Source organism: Cetorhinus maximus, chromosome 28, assembly GCF_964194155.1.
Source record: "Cetorhinus maximus chromosome 28, sCetMax3.hap1.1, whole genome shotgun sequence".
Lineage (NCBI taxonomy): Eukaryota > Metazoa > Chordata > Chondrichthyes > Lamniformes > Cetorhinidae > Cetorhinus > Cetorhinus maximus.
This window is the reverse complement of record NC_135906.1, coordinates 8,179,602-8,200,641: the sequence shown is the minus strand read 5'-3', so window position 1 is coordinate 8,200,641 and position 21,040 is coordinate 8,179,602. Positions and strand designations below refer to the sequence as shown.

At 46.2% G+C, this 21,040-nt stretch overlaps 1 protein-coding gene across 7 annotated transcripts; it reads left to right on the top strand.

Moving 5' to 3' along the window:
* Nucleotides 1-194: 194 nt before the first annotated feature.
* On the top strand, nucleotides 195-18,228 carry chchd5 (coiled-coil-helix-coiled-coil-helix domain containing 5). 7 transcript variants are annotated; one of them, XM_078531160.1, is made up of 5 exons: nucleotides 299-315; nucleotides 2,884-3,004; nucleotides 4,170-4,310; nucleotides 10,398-10,549; nucleotides 11,152-12,255. In XM_078531160.1, exons 2-5 carry the CDS (start codon nucleotides 2,991-2,993, stop codon nucleotides 11,220-11,222), a joined length of 378 nt encoding a protein of 125 aa, XP_078387286.1. In that variant the 5' UTR covers nucleotides 299-315; nucleotides 2,884-2,990; the 3' UTR covers nucleotides 11,223-12,255. The 7 variants fall into 7 exon arrangements, with proteins under 7 accessions (XP_078387287.1, XP_078387286.1, XP_078387282.1 ...); XM_078531156.1 differs by lacking the exons at nucleotides 299-315; nucleotides 2,884-3,004; nucleotides 11,152-12,255 and adding exons at nucleotides 1,609-2,133; nucleotides 2,232-2,354; nucleotides 17,194-18,228; XM_078531155.1 differs by lacking the exons at nucleotides 299-315; nucleotides 2,884-3,004 and adding exons at nucleotides 1,609-2,133; nucleotides 2,232-2,354.
* The last annotated feature ends 2,812 nt before the right edge of the window (nucleotides 18,229-21,040 follow it).

The window sequence follows — 21,040 nt, the reverse complement described above, 5'->3', positions numbered from 1 at the left end:
AGCAACCCTCATCCGATATAAAAAAGCTTCCCCTATAGATTAGAATGGATATTCTATGATTCCTCGTCTTTTATTCGTTTGATCTGGAAAGCAACCAATGAGCGTTTCGGAGGCCGCCTATATTAACGTATCAGGAGAGAGAGAGGGAGAGCCTGCTGATGGACAGTCGGGTCGTCCAATGAGCTGCTGGTATTTTGACAGGCGGGCGTCACAGGATGGCCAATGAGCGCTATGGACGGGGCCAATAGGCCCCACCCCCACCCCCCGGACCCGCCCCCTGACCTTCTGCAGCGGCCCCGAGTGACCGGCAGCAATGTGAGTGAGGGAGGCTTCAGTGACCACTGGCCTGGGGATAGGGGGAAGGGGATCCTGGTCTGGGTTTTGGGGTGAGGGGGGCATCCTGTTCTGAGCGGGGGAGGGGATCATGGTTGAGGGTGGGGGGTCAAGGCGGAGGGGATCATGATTGAGGGTGGGGGTCAAGGGGAGGGGATCATGATTGAGGGTGGGGGGTCAAGGGGGAGGGGATCATGGTTGAGGGTGGGGGGTCAAGGGGGAGGGGATCATGGTTGAGGGTGGGGGGGTCAAGGAGGAGGGGATCATGGTTGAGGGTGGGAGGTCAGGGGAGGGGATCATGGTTGAGGGTGGGGGGTCAAGGGGGAGGGGATCATGGTTGAGGGTGGGAGGTCGGGGAGGGGATCATGGTTGAGGGTGGGGGTCAAGGCGGAGGGGATCATGGTTGAGGGTGGGGGTCAAGGGGAGGGGATCATGATTGAGGGTGGGGGGGTCAAGGGGGAGGGGATCATGGTTGAGGGTGGGGGGTCAAGGGGGAGGGGATCATGGTTGAGGGTGGGGGTCAAGGGGGAGGGGATCATGGTTGAGGGTGGGGGGTCAAGGGGGAGGGGATCATGGTTGAGGGTGGGGGTCAAGGGGGAGGGGGAGAGGAGGGGACCCTGGTCTGAGTTGGGGGAGCAAGGGGGAGGGAATCATAGGCAGTGGGGGGAGAGGAGGGGGCCCTGGTCTGAGTCAGAGGAGTAAGGGGGAGGGGACCCTCATCTTGGGGGGGTGGGGGGGAGCAAGTGGGAGGGTATCCTGGTCTGAATGGGGGAGGGGATCTTGGTCTGCGGGGGCAAGGAGGTGGGGATCCTGTTCTGAGGGAGGCGGGAGGGGAGTACGGGGCTGGGTAAATTGCTCTGAGGAGGAGGGGAGCACGGGGAAGGGTACCCTGACCTGAGGAAGAGGGCATGGGGAAGGGTACCCTGACCTGAGGAAGGGGGGCATGGGGCTGAGTAAATTGTTCTGAGGAGGGAGGGGGACACGGGTGGGCACCCTGGCCTGAGGAGGAGGGGGACATGGGGGGAGGCTATCCTGGTCTGAGGAGGGGAGCACAGGGTACCTAGGATGAATGCACTGTGTGGGGAGGGGGGGTGCTGTATTACCTGGGGTATATTTGTTCAAGAGTTGATTAAGATAAGGAAAATAACACAAAGGAGTTGAAAAGTAGAATCTGATAGAACCCCTGGCTGCAGCCTTTTAAAGAGATATTTACATTGAAATTAGAAATGAAACAGACTGTTCAAAACAACTGTTTATCTAACACCCCAGCACTTCTTCAAAGCACCTCCAACAATGACAGTCGAAGTACACTCACTTTGTTATATATGCAAATGTGGGAGCCAATTTGAAGAGCTCTCAGTTTTGGGTGGTGTTGGAGAAATATTGTCCTGGATGTCGGTAGAATTCTGCTTTTTCAATAGCACCAATAGGTCACACTGAAGCCTTCCGTCTGAATTATATGCTTCAGTGCGTAATGGGACTTGAACCCTCAATCTTCTGACTCGGGTGCGAGTGAGGATGACACACGAGTGGTTTGTGGGCGTATCGTAAACCTGGAATTTCCTCCATGGCCACAACTCTGAATGTTAGGACTCTATTCTACCAATGTTAAGTTACCTACAGATTTCCTGCCGATTGTAATTATAACAATTATCATAAGCCTAAGTGTAAATCCACGTAGTTAGGCCGTGTGATTTGAATGCAAATGGGGTATAATCAATGGGCCCTCAAAGTGTTAAAATGGAGGGCTATAAAAATGGAAGAAAAACCTTTTCCTTCGATGAGGCTGGAACTTGTAAGGTAAGAAGAGCACAGATCTCTAATAAAGATTTCTAATCAATTAATTTAAATTGCTATGTTCGAAATCTTCAATGCCTCAAATCTTTTCCTTCTTGTAGCTACCTGGCTCAGGAGAAGGTTGTTAAGAAGAAGGCTTTCCGCTTCACTGAAGATCTGGATTGGATGGTGCCAGCTACTCAACTCCCCTATAGCTCTCGCATAGCCAGGAGTGAGGAGCCGATGTAGGTGGTAAAAACACTGAGTGCCACATTCATAATGCCTAGGGTGGCAAAGTAGTGCTGCAAGAAATTCAATGACCAGACCACAGAAGATGGAATACTTAGCACACCTTTCTTCCTTGTCCATTGTGAATACTACCCTCAGGCATTCCTGGCTGATTGGTGGCCATCCAATGAGACCCCTTGGAAGGATACAGACAAGTAGCTCCTTGCTCAGATAACTGTAAGCCAAGTTTTTAATTTTGGCTTTGTAGGGTAAGGTGGTGCATGATACACAGAGAAGGCCAAGGGGAGGCAGGGAAGAGTCCCAATCCTTTGCTCTCTGACCCTCCATGAGAAGAAGAGGTGGTGCCACTGTGTTGCTACACCACTGGCCATGTTGGGGGAGAGAGTCCAGAGCTAGGTGAGTAAACATCCACCCACGATCAATGTTCCAGTATGGTGGCCCTGCCTTTCCCTACCTATCCCCCGATAGGGCCTTTCAGCACTGGCAAAGGCAGCCATTGTAACCCTTTGGTTTGTCTTCCAACAGGACATTCAGACAGCTTGAAGACACTGTGCAGGAGTAATGGGAGGATCTGGGAGTGTGGAGTGAGAAAAGAGCTATAGAAGTTTGTTGCAGGACTGTTCCCTGCTGAGATGAGGGATGGATGGTATGCTAGAGCACTATACCTCCTCTCCTGAGAATGTACCCTCACCTTCAGATCATCCTCTTGTTCTCAAGCACTACCAGCCACTGATGCTGGAGAACCAGTGCACCAGGCGGTGATGGCGTTGAGGTGCATTACAGATACCCTCGCAGGGGGCGGTGAGGGAGTAATCAGAGCTTTCAACTTGACGGAATTTCAGATATCTGCACCTAAGGCTTTGGGTAACAGACAGGAGCGCATGAAGAATTGGGGTTTCCAGTCTCTTACTGAGGCCTTGCAGTATCTGAGGACTGCCATCCTGCCAGACTTCAGACTGAGGCCTGGGGCTGCATTTCAATGGAAGGGCAGCTGGTGCAGGCGCAGTGCCTACTGCTGCCGCCATCTCTCCCAGCAGGCTTGGTGTCACATGTTCACTGCACGCTGCACAAGGGAGCTCGACGTCTCCCTCTAGGATCCAGGCAGGAGGAGCACACAAGCAATCAACCTGGCATCATACCCCCACGCCCCACCTCTCTGACCTCAGGTTTACTGCGCACTGGGGCTCAGAAAGGCGGGTAGAAGGATCAAGGGGAATTTAATTCCTGTCTCAGCTACATCCTCCCACTTTGTCGGGAATTGTCTGATGTAACGGGGATGAGAATGGCTTCAGTGCTTCAATGATCAGCTGATTTTCGCCGGTGACTGTGGGTGCCCATGCCCGTGAAAATCTGGTCACAATTTGAAGGGAGTTTCGGAACAAGTGCGATCTGTGGAAATATGCCTCTGTAACAGCAGTGCCAGTATTCAAGATTCAAACAGGGTGTTTGGGCAGGTAGTCGAGGAGGTTTGGCTGTACTGTACTGGGGGTACTAATTCACCTCCAAATTCTGCAGTAGTTTAAACTGCACCCCATTGCATGTCTCTGACCATAAACGGACAAGAAATTCCAGGTCCTAGTTTCTGAAAGTTAACAGTTAGTAACTTTAAGTCGTTTGTCCATTTTAGTTATTCTATTGCTCTTGAAAATAATCATATTTTTGTTTGTACAAATGCTCAATCTCCCATGCAGTTTTCTCTTTTAAAAAATGTTGTTCTCCTCTAATAGCTGTATCTGGTTTTCTCTCTCTCACTCTCTCTCTCCCTTCCCCCTCCCCGTATGTGTCTGATCTCTGGTTTGTTTTACTGGCAGGCAAGCCGCGTTTGAGATAACCGCGCGCTACTGTTCAAAGGAAATGGAGGCGTATGGACAGTGTGTCGCTTCCAACCCGGCCTCGTGGCAGAAGGACTGTCACGAGCTGAAAACCAGGGTTGCACAGTGCACGTCATCACAGTGAGTTTGTTGGGGCGCGGGAGGGCCTGCCGACAGCGCTCTCGGTAGTGAAGAGTCGAGCATGTGGGGCGCAGCCCAGGGCTCAGTGGGTAGCACTTGCACCTCTGAATCAGAAGGACGCGGAATCAAGTCCCGCCCCAGAGACTTGAACACATAATCTAGGCTGACCGTTTCAGTGCTGTACCAAGGGAGTGCTGCACTGTCAGAGGTTCTGCCTTTTGGATGAGATGCTAAATCTCTCTCAGGTGGACGGAAATAATGCCTTGACGCTATTTAAAGCAGAGCAGTTCTCTCTGGTGTCCAAGGGCCAGTGTTTGTCCCTCAACCAACATCACTTAAAAAGAAGTATGAGTCACTATTACATTGCTGTTTGTAGGAACTGCTGTAGGCCCATTTCCTACTTTCAGTGAGGGACTGGAGTGTTCTATCCCTCCACCCGCATGTAAAGTCAGGATAAGAAAATCAGTCAGCCGATAAATTTAAATACCTCCAAGTATACCTGGAAAATCTGTGCAGGAATCAAGCTGAGGCAGTGCTTCACTGGGCTCCATCTACTGAGCTGCCTCTCCTACATTACATTCTCATTGGCTGTAAGGTGCTTTGGGACATCCTGTGGCCGTTCTGTCCAAACCAGTTGGAATCTTGGCATAATTTCTGACTCTTTTCTAAATCCCTAACTTTTAAGTATGGATCCCATCATTCTACACCCCTCAAGCACTCTAAATGTTCAGCTTCCAAATACCCTCCGTTCATAATTTAAAATACCAGTATTTCGTCCAGTTAACTGCATTTGTTCTAACAAATAAAGACACTCATCATTGTCTCTTGCCTTTATATTATATTTTACCTTAACCCTCTTAAGGTAACCTAGAATTTCTTTTGCTTCTTTTACAGCCTTATCAAATGGAGATGCTGCCTTTAATATCTAACGTGCACCTCTCCCCCACCACTCCTCCTAACAAATCCTTCTGCTCTTTTGAGCCTAGTTCTGTTCGCAGTATAATTATTACTGCTACTGCTACTGCTAACCAAATGGCATCACCTCACACTTATTGATATTGAATTCCATCTGCCACTTTTTAGCTCATTCTCCCCTTGGCTTGTCAATACCCCTTTGTTGTTTCTTTCATCTGACCTATTTTGGTATCATCTACAAATGTCAACATCACTCCCTCTTGGCCTGTATCCCAATCCTAGATGTACGCAGTGAACCGCAGGACTGAACCCTGTGGGGCACCCAGTACCCACTTTCAAACACTCTGGAAGACTTGTCCTTAACTCCTAATCTTCTAACCAATGTTGTTATCCAGCTACTAAATCTATATGCCTTTGCCTTCTCTTGTAATCTGTTAGCCCCTCAAAGAATTCTGAGATTTATTAAGTACAATCATCGCTTTTGGAATCTGTGCTGCTGACTCCTGCTAAGTGTTTTTTCTCTTTACTGGGATCTGGTAGTGGTGGTGCTTCCAGGGCAATCCAGTGAAACCTTTTGCTGCTCTTGAGATGTGGGTGTAGTTGGCAAGGCCAGCATTTATTACCCACCCCTAATCACCCCTGAAGGTGGTGGTGAGCTGCTTTCTTGAACCTCTGCAGTCCATATGGTGTAGGTACACCCACAGTGCTGTGAGGGAAGGAGTTCCAGGATTTTGACCCAACAACAGTGAAGGAACGGTGATATATTTCCAAGTCAGGATGGTGTGTGGCTTGGAGGGGAACTTGCAGGTGGCGGTGTTCCCACGCATGTGCTGCCGTTGCCAGTCTAGATGGTAGAGGTTGTGGCTTTAGAAGATGCTGTCAAAAGGAGCTTTGGTGAGCTGCTGCAGTGCATCTTGTAGATGCACACGCTGCTGTCACTATGCACCAGTGATAGAAGGAATGAATGTGGTGGTGAATGTGGTGCTTATCAATGGGCTGCTTTTTCCTGATGGTGTTGAGGTTCTTGAGTGTTTTTGGGGCTGCACTCATCCAGGCAAATGGAGAGTATTCCATCACACTCCCAGCTTGTGCCTTGTAGATGGTGGACAGGATTTGGGTGGACAGAAGGTGAGTTACTCTGCAGAATTCCCAGCCTTTGACCTGCTCTTATAGCCACAGTATTTATATGGCTGGTCTAATTCAGTTTTTGGTCAAAGGTCACCCCCTCGGGATGTTGATAGTGGGGGAATTCAGCAATGGTAATGCCAAAGAACGTCAAGGGGGAATGGTTGGATTCTGTCTTATTGCAGTTAGTCATTGCCTGGTTATGTGAATTTTCCTTGCCACTATCAGTCCAAGTCTTGCTGTATATGGGAATGGACTGATTCAGTATCTAGTATCTGAGGAGTCATGAATGGCACTGAACATTGTGCAATCATCAGTGAACATTCCCTCTTCTGACCTTTTGATAAAGGGAAGGTCATTGACGAAGCAGCTGAAGGCGGTTGTGTCTAGGACACTATCCTGAGAAACTGCTATGTGATACACTGAGGCTGAGATGATAGGCCTGCAACAACCATCTTCCTTCATACTAGATACCACTTCAACCAGTAGAGAGATTTTTCCCTGATTCATTGACTGCAGTTTTGCTAGGGCTCCCTGATGCTACTCTTGGTCAAATGCTGCCTTAATGTCCAGTGCAGTCACTCTCACCTCACCTCGAGTTCAGTTCTGTTGCCCACATTTGAAATAAGCCTGGAAAGAGGCCTGGAGCTGAGAGTCCCTGGCTGAGCTGAAACTGAGCATTGATGAGCAGGTTATCACTAAGTAAGCGCTGCTTGGTAGCATTGTAAATGATACCACCTATCACTTTGCTGATGATTGAGAGTAGGTTAATGGGGTAGTAATTGGCTGGATTGGATTTGTCCTGCTTCTTGTGGACAGGACATACCCAGGCAATTTTCCCTATTGCCGGGTAGATGACAGTGTTGTAGCTGTACTGGAACAGCTTGGCTAGGAGCACAGCTAGCTCTGGAGCACAAGTCCAATTCTTCAGCCAGGATGCTGTCAGGCCCATAGCCTTTACAGTATCCAGTGCCTTTAGCTGTTTCTTGATATCATATGGAGTGAACTGGATTGGCTGAAAACTGGCATCTGTGATGTGGGGACCCAAGGAGGAGGCCAAGATGGATCATCCACTCAGTAGCTTGTGCTGAAGGTGGTTGCAAACGCTTTCAGTCTTGTCTTTTGCACTGTCGTATTGGGCTTCTCCATCATTGAGGGCAGGAATGTTTATGGAGCCTTCTCTTCCAGTTAGTTGCTTTCAGTTGATCATGACTGGATGTGACAGGACTGTGGAACTTTGATCTCATCTGCTGAGTGTGGGATAACTTTGCTTTGTCTATCATATGCTGCTTCCACTGTGTAGCATGCATATAATCCTCTATTATAGATTCAGCAGGCTGGCACCTCATTTCTATGTATGTCTTGTGTTGCTCCTGCGAGCTATCCTGCACTCATTGAACTGGTGTTGAACCCCTGGCTTGATGGTAATGGTGAAGTAAGGGATGTGCCGGGTTATGAGATTACAGATTGTGATTGAATACAGTTCTGCTGCTGATGGCCCACAGCGCCTCGTGGATGCTCAGTTTTGAGCTGCTAATCCGTCCAGAATTTACCACATTTAGCATTGGTGGTAGTGCCACACAACATGATAAAGAGTACTCTCAGTGTGAAGACAGGCCTTTGTCTCCACAAGGACTGTGCAGTGGCCACTCCTACCTGTACTGTCATGAACAGGTACATCTTCTACACGTAAATTGGTGAGGATGAGGTCACATAGGTATTTACCTCTTGTTGATTCTCTCTCCGCTTCATGCAGGCCCATTCTGGCATGTCCTGGTTGATTTTTCAAGACTTGGCCAGCTCAGTCACCAGAGCACAGCGGCAACAGTGTGCACCATTTGCAAGTTGCACTGCAGCAACTTGCCAAGGCTCCTTCGACAGCATCTTCCAAACCCATGACTTCTGTCTCCTGGACGAACAAGGGCAGAAGGTGCATGGGAACAGCACCACCTGCAAGTCCCCTCCAAGTCAGACACCATCCTGACTTGGAGATGTACCACTGCTGGGTCAAAATCCTGTGGGGCGTACCTACACCACAAGGACTGCAGCAGTTCAAGCAGGTGGCTCATTACTACCGCCTCAAGGGCAATTAGGGATGGGCAATAAATGCTAGTCTAGCCAGTGGTTGCCACATCCCATGAAAGAATAAAAAAAAAAATACAGGGATCCACGGAGAATCTAAAGAGACTTTTCTAAATATTTGCAAAAGGTGCAACAAAAACATCCAGGATTTAGTTTGTACTTGTCATTTTTGCACCAGGTCGGAGTGGTGAGAATGTGGAACTTCTGACCACAGGGAGAAGTTGATGGATGCATTTAAGGGGAAGCTAGACAAGTCCATGAGGGGAAAAAGGGAAGAGGCTTAAGCACCAGCACAGAGGAATGGAGTGTTTCTGTGCTGTAAGTTCTATGTAATTCAGCAATGCTCAGTTTTCACCCAGGTTTCAACCTCCCCATTTTCTTGCAATGCTGCGGAACTAGTGCTCAATATCCACAATTTTTTTTAAGCACCTTTTTTTTTCTAAACTTGTTATAATATTTTCCTGCACCTACTGAAGATGTTGCTGCCTTTTGTCCCTACAGGTTTTCTGTAGATTGTTTTCCTTCTATTTTGGGATAGCTTGTTTATCACGAATATGCCTTGCATGTGTATCTTGCTTAATTATTATCCATTGCTTGATGTTCCATTGTTGTTCTTCCACATGTGAAGACTTCACACCTTAGAATTTTTTGTTGGGTTTAATCAACAAAACCCTAGAATAATGTTCTTTGGGGGAGTTGACCATCTATAAATCACCAGTTATATAATCCACCAGTTCTCAGATTCTCAACTGATCCAGTCAAGGTAAACCGGGAAACATTTTTCCCACAGAAGGGTGCTAGAAATAAGGAATTCCCTGTCCTAAAAGGCTGTAGATGCTGGGAGTTAATTGGAGCTTTCCAGACTAAGATCAATAGGTTTTTGTTGGGTAAGAGCATCAAAGAGGTCAGTTTGCTTAATTGTCTAGATGGCTTGTGTGCGCTGCAGAATGACTTCAACAGTGTGGGTTTAATCCTCATACTGACTGAGGTAGTTCAGGAAGTTTACCTCCTTGCCATGACCCATAGTTGTGGCATGAGCCATGAGCAACCCTTGCACAACAGGACACTATATGAAGAGAGGGAAGAATAAATAGGGATATTGAGCAAAGGCAGGTAAATGGATTGAGGTGTGGAGAAGCCATGATCTAACTGAATGGTGGAGCAGGCTGAAGGTGCTGAATGATGTTCTCCTCCTGTTCTTATGTTTACAGAGTTTACATGCTACATATCATGTGCAGTGAGGGTTTTACAGAGATCAAAAGATTGGATTCGCACTGAAGATTGGCAACCAAGCACCTGCCCTTTGGGGATGGCTGGGTCTTGGGGTAGATGAAAGCAGGCCTGGCTGCATTCACCTACCTCAGATGTGGTCTGGGGTAGATGAAACTCAGAGCACCCATGTACGCCTCCTCAGTTTTGGAACAGCGCTGGTGGAATTTTGGGAACCAGTTGCCTCTCAGACTTTGTGCTTCGAGCGTGTGCAGCACGGGGAGAACACCGGGAAGTGGTAGGGGGCTTGGCGGGAGTCCCCTGGAGAGCAAGAATGGAACAAAATGTGGACAGATGTCATCAGAGAGAAGGATTAGGGGGACACAATGCAGAATTTTAAAGCCAGGAGAGGGGAGAGATCAATATCAGCCCATTTGATGTAAATCACAGGGCTGCTAAAAATAGGACTGATGGAAGCAACACAAAGAACTCTTGAAGAAAAACTTGGGAAACTCCTTTTCTAGTGATTTGGAGCTAGAGGGAATTATTTGAACAGAAACAAGCTGGTAGATTGATAGATAATGACTAACAGCATTGACTGATGTGGAGGGCAATTGTGACTTTGTGTGGCGCTGTAATGTTCCTGAGTTATTCCAGAGAAGATCCTGTTATAATGTTTGTATCCAGACAGACTCCTATAAAACTGAAACCGCCTGCTGCTATGAAATGTCAAACCTAACTTCTGTCTCCTTACAGCCCAGTCATTCAAAAGATCCGTACAGAGTGTGCAGAGCCCTTCCTGGCTTTTGAGCAGTGTTTGAAGCAGAATCAGTCTTCTGTTTTGAACTGCACAGACCACGTCAATGAGTTCCTGGCCTGTGCGGAGAAAGTCAAAGTGCCAGCTTTAGGTAAAGAATTCTGTGATTGAAAGATTTTAAAATTCTATCAAAAGTTAATAAATACAACAATGCAACCTATCATTACACATATTTAACACACACAATTTTGCAAATTGTCATCGCATCAAATCTACTCCGTCCTCTTGCCTCTGAATCACTGTGGTACTGAAGAATGCTGCATTGTCGGAGGTGTCGCCTTTTGGATGAGATGTTAAACCCAGGCCCTGTTCTGCCTTCTCTGGTGGACTTGAGGGATCCCACTTCTAGCCAAAGAACATCAGGGGGATTCCCCCATCCTGGCCACTATTTATCCCTCAACCATCCGTTACTCAAACAGATTAACTTTTCATCTTATTGCCATTTCTGGGCGCTTGCTGTGTGCAAATGCGTTCTTGCGTTTGCTACATGGCAAAGGTAGATATACTTCAAAAGAACTGCATTGGCTGCAAAGTGCTTTGGGACATCCTGAGGCCATGGAGCCTTGTCTTGATGACCTGGAATAGACCGTGAAGTACTGTGTCTTACTGTTCCATGGTGCAGGGCACAGTGCTGTTTCATATTCAATACTATGTAAACTTGCAGATATGTATCTGCTGCCCTTGTTCTTCTAGATGGTATCGATCGTGGGTTTGGAAGGTGCTGCCTAAGGAGCCTTGGTGAATTCCTGCAGTGCATCTTGTAGATGGTACACACTGTTGCTACTGTGCGTCGGTGGTGGAGGGAGTGAATGTTTATGGATCAGATGCCAATCAAGCGGGCTGCTTTGTCTTGGATGGTGTTGAGCTTCTTGAGTGTTGTTGGAGCAACACTCATTCAGACAAGTGGAGAGTATTCCATCACACTCCTGACTTGTTTCCTATAGATGGTGGACAGGGTTTGGAGAGTCAGGAGGTGAGTTACTCATTGCAGGATTCCTAGCCTCTGACCTGTGCTTGTAGCCACAGTATTTATATGGCTAGTCCAGTTCAGTTTCTGGTCAACGGTAACCCCCAGGATGTTGATACTAGGGGATTCAGCGATGATAATGCAGTTGAATGTCAAGGGGAGGTAGTTGGATTCTCTCTAGTTGGAGATGCTGATTGGCACTTGTGTAGCGTGAATGTTATTTGCCACTTATCAGCCCAAGCCTGAGTGTTGTCAAAGTCTTGCTGCATATGGACATGGACTGCTTCAGTATTTGAGGAGTTGTGAATGGTACTGAATATCGTGTAGTCATCAGCGAATTCCCCCACTTCTGACCTTATGATGGAGGGAAGGTCATTGATGAAGCAGCTGAAGATGTTTGGGCCGAGGACACCACCCTGAGGAACTCCGGATGTGATATCCTGGAACTGAGATCACAACAACCACAACCAATTTGCTTTGTGCTAGGTATGACTCCAACCAAGTTTTCCCATGATTCCCATTGAGTCCAGTTTTGCTCAGGCTCTTTGATGGCATGCTTGGTCAAACGCTGCCTTGAGTCACTCTTGCCTCTCCTCTTGAGTTCAGCTCTTTTGTCCACGTCCTGTAGTATCTGAGTGAAAGAGAATGAGAAATTGTATCGGGGGTTTCTTCCAGTATGTTTTCTCCATTGTCTGCTATGTTACTTAGCCTTGGAATGTAAGAACAAGATGAACCCACTATTGGGTTTGGGTATATTGCGCAAATCATGTTCACATGTCTGTGCTCGGTGTAAGCAGTGGGAATCATAAATAAAAACAGCCCCCAAAATCGTACTGCATACTATTCCATCCTCTGAGCATCTCCTTTTATACTTCAGGAAGGTTTGACCCCTCCAGTACTTTGTCCAAATGGCCAGTGTTCACATGTGACCCCAGGCTGCAGGGAGCTTCACAGCTGAACCTCACCCAGTGTTCACATGTACCCACTTCCATCAGGGGTTACTGGATGTCAATCGGGATTGGGAACCTTAATGATTTTCTTTTCTTTACATCTCCTATCCGTTGCCCAGACACTGAGGCCAATTCTAGGGCGATTACTGCCATCCCATCTCAGATTAGCCAATCAGCAGGATCCGGGGACGACTTGGTCTACATGATTCAAGCTACTTACCAAATAAACCTGTTGTGTTATCACTAAGTGCCTTTGTATATCTGTTGCATGTTCACCAATTGTGACATTGAAACCTTAAGATCACTGGGATGAAATCACTCTTGGCTTCCATTATCCTAAGTGTAATTAGCACAAACAGAGAGGAACAATCGATTTCTCAATGCACAGATGCACCATGATAACTGACAAGCTTTCTTCTCTTTGCTCAGCCCCTCATCCTCACCACTGATGGCAAAATGGGCTGGAAGAATCAGGGTCGTCATATGAGCAGCTGTTTACCAGACTGGAGGCAAGTGTGTCCCCCAGGAGTCAGCATTGTGACCACTGCTCTTTTTGTTAAATATTATTACCCTGGACTTGGATATACAGGCCATCATTTCAAAGTGTGCAGATAACAGAAAACTTGGAAATGTTGTAGACAGTCAGGAGGTTAGGAACACACTTCAGGAGGACGTAGACTAGTGAAATGGGTAGAAACATGGCAGATGAAATTTACCGCCGAGAATCCAACCATCTCCCCATGACATTCAATGGCATTACCGTCGCTGATTCCCCTACTATCAATATACTAGTGTTTACCATTGGCCAGAAACTGATCTGGATTAGCACTATAAATACTGTGGCTAAAAGAGCAGGTCAGAGGCTGGGAATTCTGTGGCAAGTAACTCACCTCCTAACTCCCCAAAGCCTGTCCACCATCTACAAGGCACAAGTCAGGAGTGTGATGGAATACTCTCTACTTGCCTGGGTGAGGACATCTCCAATAACACCCAAGAAGCTTGACACCATCCAGGACAAAGCAGCCTGCTTGATTGGCACCCCTCCACCACCGATGCACAGTGGCAGCAGTGTGTACCATTTACAAGATGCACTGCAGAAAGTCACCGAGGTTCCTTTGACAGCACCTTCCAAACCCGTGACCTCTACCACCTAGAAGGGCAAGGGCAGCAGATAGATGGGAACACCACCACCTGCAAGTTCCTCTCCGAGCCGCACACCATCCTGACTTGGAACTATATCACTGTTCATTCATTGTTGCTGGGTCAAAAGCCTGGAACTCCTTTCCTAACAGCACCGAGGGTGTACCTACACCACATGGGCTGTAGCGGTTCAAGAAGGCAGCTCACCACCACCTTCTCGACGGCAATTAGGGTAGGGCAACAAATGCTGGTCTAGCCAGTGACACCCACATCCCATGAAAGGGTAAAAAAAAATGTCAGTGCATATTGATAGGAAGAATGAGGAGAGACAAAATAAGCTAAACGGTACAGCTTTAAAGGAGGCGTAGGAACTGCGAGGCCTGGAGGGGTATGTGCACAAGTCTTTGAAGATGGCAAGAAAAGTTTACAAGGCTGTTAACAAGGCACATAGTATACTTGGCTTTATTAATAGAGTCATGGAGCATAAAATCAAATTATGCTGAACCTTTATAAAATCATAGTGAGATCCTGGATGGAGTATTGCAGGCATTCTAGGCACTGCACTTTAGGATGTTAAAGCTTTAGGAGGGGTGCAGAGGAGATTTATTAGAAAAGACGTAGGATGAGAGACTTCAGCGATGTGGAGAGAGTAATGAAACTGGGGTTGTTCTCCTCATTAGCAGAGAAGGCTAAGGAGAGATTTGGAAGAGGTGTTCAAAATCATGAAAGTTTTTGACAGGTTAAATAAGGAGAAACTGTTTCCAGTGGCAGGAGATCAGTAACCAGAGGATAGAGATTTAAGGCGTTTGGCAAAAAAGGAACCAGAGGCGACATTAGGAAAGAAATTAACACAGCAAGCTGTTGTGGTCTAGAATGAGCTACCTGAAAGGATAATTGAAGCAGATTCAAAGAACAGCTTACGAAGGGAATTGAATAAATACTTGAAACAGTAAATTGGCTGGGCTGTGAAGAAAGAACAGGAGAGTGGGGCACATTAGGTACCTCTTCCAAAGAGCTGGCACAGGCACGATGGGTCAAATGATGACCTTCTGTGCTGAATCATTCTGTTTTATGAGTTGTACCTTTGTCCTAGTGCTTTATGTAAACTCTTTAATACCAAGGGCAAAATTGGTGCTTGTGAATAATGGCTGTGGTTTAGATAGTAGAGTTATTTACCTCAAATTATTATTGTGACGCCAAAGACAGAGTCAGCCAGTTAGCGCTTGCAGCCTGGAGTGTTTTGCAGTAGTATAGACTGGTTTTCCAGCTGGGCATGAGATAATGTGGCTTTGTATCAGTCATCAGTTACATAGTGAGTGACCCATTCAAGTGCCAATGTGAAAAGATTTAAATCGAAAGCCAGAGGCTGCCCTGCAGGGTGGGAGAGGCACCCCTGGGAGCTGGTTACCAGCTTGCCAAGTGAACCACACTAACTTGAGAGGCCCAGGAAAGAGAAAAGAAAAATTACCTCAAAAGAATTGGAGGCTAACCCTACTTAAAGGAAAAAAAAAATGTCCATTGATTAAAATTGAAAACATGTAATGGTATTGTCACTGGGCTGGTAATCCAGAGACCCAGGGTAATGTTCTGAGGACTTGGGATCGAATCCCACCACGGTAGATGGTGGAATTTGAATTCAATAGAAATCTGGGATTAAAAAGTTTAATGATGACCACGAGGCCATTGTTGATTGTCATAAAAGCCCATCTGGTTCACTAATGTCCTTTAGGGATAGAAATCTGCTGTCCTTACCTGGTCTGGCCTACACGTGACTCCAGACTCACAGCAATGTGGTTGACTCATAAATTTTTTTAAAAATTCATTCACGGCATGTGGGCTTCACAGGCTGGGCCAGCATTTATTGCCCATCCCTAATTGCCCTTGAGAAGGTGACGGTGATCTGCCTTCTTGAACCACCGTAGTCCATGTGGAACAAGAGCAATTAGGGATGGGCAAGAAATGCCGGCCTAGCCAGCGATGCCCACATCCCATGAAAGAAAAAAGAAATAACGCAAAAACGCACACACCATCCTGACTTGGAAATATATCATCATTTCTTCACTGTTATGGGATAGAATCCTGGAGCTCCCTTCCCAGCATACTGTGGGTGTATTTGCACCAGATGGACTGCAGCGGTTCAAGAACACTGCTCACCACCACCTTCTCGAGGGTGATAGGGGTGGGCAACAAATGCTGGCCTTGCCAGCAGTGCCCATATCCTATGAAAGAATAAAAAAAATCTACAGTGCATGGCGCTCTAGGTTGCTTCACACCACTTACAACATGGATTGCATCTATATTTACAGTACATTAAACATTTCCAGATACAAACAGCCAGGGGGATTTCACACTGGTTGCAGCCCCTCGGTACACTATGGCCAGAGGGCCTAGACTGGTCTTTCCCCATTTAGCCTTTGTGGTGGCTGCCCCAAGCTTGGGTGTGCCCCTTAGCTCATCATCCTGGACCCTGGAATAGGCAGCTCCTTGCACTGGAAGACCAACAAGTTTCGGGCAAACCAAACAGCGTTGAGTTGATGCCCCTCCAGCAGCAGTTGATGGTGTTCTTGGTGTGCGTCCCTGGAGACGGTCTGTAGAACCGATAGAGATGCTCGAGATGAATCTCAACAAAAACCACAGCAACTCTTTCCAGGAATCCTTTGCAAATGCGTATATTAGGAGTGGGTGGATGGCAGCCTCTTCCTCACCACAGCAGCCTCAAGGGCAGCATGCAATGCTGCTGACGCTCTGGGTGTACATGAAGGATCTGATGGGGAGGGTCCTTCTCACTGCCAGCTATGCTTGTTGATGAGGCATTCTGTTTAGAGATGTGCCTTACCAGGGACCTGAGTTTGACGGTGACACTAGGTGTATTAAATGGAAAATGTTCCATTCCCCCATCACAAGCACCCTTCACCTTGGTGAGCACAACCATCCACTAAAAAAAAGTCTTAAAGTAGCTCATAAAACGTTAAATTATAGTACAGTTTTATGGGATTTCAAGATGCAACCAAATTCTGTTTGTAACAATATTGATAACTTGATTTTATGCATACACCAGATAATAGACGGTTTCACAGTTGGTGATAACACAAGATTTATGAATTCCATGTAATTAAACTAGTTAGTTTGATTTAACCTGGTTGACAAAGAAACAAATATAACGTTCTAATATAAGTTGTCAGCCGTGACTCAGTTGGTAGCTCTCTTGTCTCTTTGTCAGAAGGTTGTCGGTTCAAACCCCACTCCAGAGACTTCAGCATTTTATCTCGGCTGACACTCCAGTGCAGTACCAAGAGAGTGCTGCATTATCAGCGGTGATTTATCTTGGATGTTAAACCAAGGTCTTTCTGCCCTCTCAGGTGGATGTGAAAGATCCCATCGCACTGTAAAAAAAATCGGTGTCCTCTCCGATATTTATTCCTCCACCAGCAGCATTAAAACTAATTACCTGGCCATTATGATATTGCTGTTTGTGAGATCTTACTGTGTGCCATTTACTTCATTTCCCTCACTACAGCAGTGAGCACACTCCAAAAGTATTTTATTGGCCGTGAAGCACGTTGGGACTTCTTGCAACCACGAAAGGCGCGATATAAATTCAAGCCTTTTACATAAGTAAGCTCAATTTGATGACTCTGCCCCTGACAATTCACTCATGCTGTCTGTTTCTGATCATAGGGGAGACGGTACAGCAAAGCATGTGAGGGCGCAACAGGCTTGGGATCATCACTTCCACAGATTCACATGTAGGCAGCCGCCCTTATCAAGAACCTGCCGGAGATGGATGATGTGTAACCTGACCAGCTGTCAACATTGGAAACAGAAGCAAATGGCTGTAGAACAACTTGTTTAAAATAATTACATTCAGAATGGTGAAGAGTTCAAGATGAAGCTTGTTCATAAAGGGAGCAGCTATATAGGCCTACAGCTTTAAGAAGTCGTTATAACTTCTTAAAGAGGAACTTCAAAGAGGTATTGCCATGAAAATCCTAAATTTTCTCAGGGACAGTTGTGGGGGGTAGGTGGGCAACCATGTACTTTCTGGTGTCTTTGGTCTCGCGTTTTATTCTCCGGAACATATTGGAGTCGGTAGTTTACATAGAATCCCCTCTCTGGTTCCCTGTGACTGGGGATAAATAGCTGCAGACAGCACAAAACTTGTCACATTACTAAAGAGGACCAAGTTGTGATAGGAGATCTTTGGGTTATTGTAACGTGAAAGTCCTTGAAGGAAGATGTTTGAGAGAGGACATCATGGAAATAGGTTACAGTGAACAGCCAGACTCCAGACCATTTTTTTCTCCTCTGTCTGACCCTTTGTGAGACTACGGCAACACTTCTATTCCCTACCAGCTAGCTCCTGAAGAATCTCATTGATGCGTGTTATTCCTATTTAGGATTGCCTCCCTTTCGCTAAGAAATACATTCCCAGTGCTTTCAATGAAATCTGATTTGAATTTGGTAGAGGTGTTTTGTGTTTCACTCAACAAAGGACTGCTGTATTTTTGAGAATCCTCAAATGGTAGCTGAACGTAAAAGCCTGAGAGGGAGATGTACGTGGTTTTGAAACTAACCCCTTGTCACTCGGGCAGTTTTTGGAGTCTGTACATTACCACCGTTTATTGAAGTTAGTTCAAACAGTTTGCAGTTCCCTCGGTGTTTGGTCTTTTTAAATGTGATTTTTTTTTAAAATAAAGAATTTGTATTTATTTATTTAAGTCTTGCACCTTTTCCACCTGGGGTAGCATCAAAGGGGAAGGGTGCATGTTTCAGACATGACACCTGTTCTTGGAGGAGAAAGATAAAGTGATTTTGCATTCTCCCACCTAGCAAAGGCTGACTTCAATGTGATGGGGCAGAGACTGCCCACAGAAAGATGGGCACATCTGTTAATGGGTAAAATGACCGAAGATCAGTGAGAGGCTTTCAAGGATAATTTAATGTGATACAGAACCAGTGTATAGCCCTGAGGGGCAAGAGCTCTACTTTTCAAAAAAAAACAAGCAGCCGCGGATGACTTAAGAGGTAAGGGACAACATAAAATTGAAAGGAAAAAACAGGCAAAAATGAACACAGATTCTGGTGAATGGGTGAGAGGTAAAGAACAGCAATGGGTGGCAAAACAGTGAGAGCTGCGAAACGGGAGCGCGAAACACTTGACAAGGATCTCCAAATACAAAAAATGTTGACAATTATTAGGGAATAGGATGGTCATTGAAAATAAGGAAATGGTGGGTGTGTTCAGTAATTATTTTGCATTAGTATTTGTATCCTAAGGAAACTAATATTGAAGCAGGGATTCACCAAAATTAGCTTGAATAATGTAACATTAATGAAGAAAATAATGGTACTAAAGAGTGACAAATGCCCAGGAAAAATGGGTTTTTTAATTTTATTTAAATAAATGTGGCTTATATTTTACATTTTATATTTATATTTTATATTTTTACACTATTTTATATAAACCTTAAAAAATCCCAGAGGCTTCTAGAATTTTAAAGGAGGATTTGTGGTTGGGGCCTCAACTATTCACTCTAATTATTGGCGACTTAGATAACTGGATCCAAGTTTACTGAGGACACAGAGGTAGGCAACTGTGTAAGCAGTATAGTTGAAGTAAAATTCCAGAGAGAAATTCATAGATAAGTGATTGGGCAAAACTGCGATAAATAGATTCCAGTGTAGGTAAATGTGAGGTCATCCACTTTGCTCTTAATAAAAGATCTATAACAATCGTGAAGATCCAAAGAAACTAGTGCCAAAGTTGGGAGAGCTGTCTCACAGACTGGTCAAACAACAGTCTGGCATAGTCATACTCACCGAATCATACCTTACAGCCAATGTCCCAGACACCACCATCACCATCCCTGAGTATGTCCTGTCTCATTGGCAGGACAGGCCCACCAGAGGTGTCAGCTGTAGTATACAGTCGGGAGGGATTTGCCCTGAGGGTCCTCAACATCGACTCTGGACCCTACGAAGTCTCATGGCACCAGGTCAAACATGAGCAAGGAAACCTCCTGCTGATTATCACGTACCACCCTCCCTTAGCTAATGAAGCATTACTCTTCCATGTTGAACACCACTTGGAGGAAGCACTTGAGGGTGGCAAAGACATAGAATGTACTCTGGGTGGGGGACTTCAATTTCCGTCACCAAAGGCTCCTCAGTAGCAATGCCCCTGTGTGAACTGGCCAAGTCCCAAAAGACATACCTGCTAGACTGGGACTGTGGCAGGTGGTGAGGGAATCAACAAGAGGGAAAAACTTACTGGACCTTACCCTCACCAATGTACCTGTTGGAGATGCTTGCCCATGACTATATTGCTAGGAGTGACCACCGCACAGTGCTTGTGGAGACAATGTCCCGTCTTCACACTGAGTATGCCCTCCATCATGTTGTGTGACACTATCACTGTGCTAAATGGGATAGATTCAGTACAAATCTAGCAGTTCAAAACTGGAAATCCATGAGATGCTGTGGGCCATCAGCAGCAACAGAATTGTATTCAACCTCAATCTATAACTTCATAGCCCAGCATATTCTTCACTTTACCATTACTATCAAGTCAAGGGATCAACCCTGGTTCAATGAAGAGCACAGGAAGACATGCCAGGAGCAGCACCAGCCATACCTTGAAATAAAGTGTCAACCTGGTGAAGCTGCAACACAAGACTACTTGCACGCCAAACAGGAGAAGCAGCATGTGATAAAAAGAGCTAAGCAATTCCACAACCTAATGATCAGATCAAAGCGCTGCAGCCCTGCTACATCCAGTTGTGAATGGTGGTGGGCAATTAAACAACTAACTGGAGGAGGGGCAAATATCCCATCCTCAATAATGGGGGAGCCCAGCACATTAGTGCAAAAGACAAAGCATGTGCACCCATCTTCAGCCAAAAGTGTTGAGTGAATGATCCATCTCGGCCTCCCCCTGAGGTCCCCAGCATCACAGGTACCAATTTTCAGCTAACTTAATCCCCATGATATAAAAAACAGATAGAGGCACTGGATACTGGAAAGGCTATGGGCCCTGAAAACACCCTGGCAGTAGAACTAAAGATGTGCTCCAGAACTAGCCGCACTCTGAACCAAGCTGTTTCAGTGCAGCTACAACACTAGCATCTACTGGACAATGTGGAAAATTACCCAGGTATGTCCTGTCCACAAAAGTGCAGGACAAATCCAATCTGGCCAATTACTGCCCCATCAGCCTACTCTCAATCATCAGCAAAGTGATGGAAGGTAAGATTGAAAATGCAATCAAGTGGCACTATAGATATATATATTATATATATTATAACCTGTTCACTGATGCTTAGTTTGGGAGGTTTGCGAAGGCCGCTCAGCTCCTGACCTCATAACAGTCTTGGTCCAAATATGGACAAAAGAGCTGAACTCAAGAGGTGAGAGTGAGTGCCCTTGACATCAAGGCAGCACTTGACCGAGTGTAGCATCATAGAGTCCTGGCAAAGGAAGGTGGTTGTGGTTGTTGGAGGCCCAGCTCAGTCCCAGGACATCACTG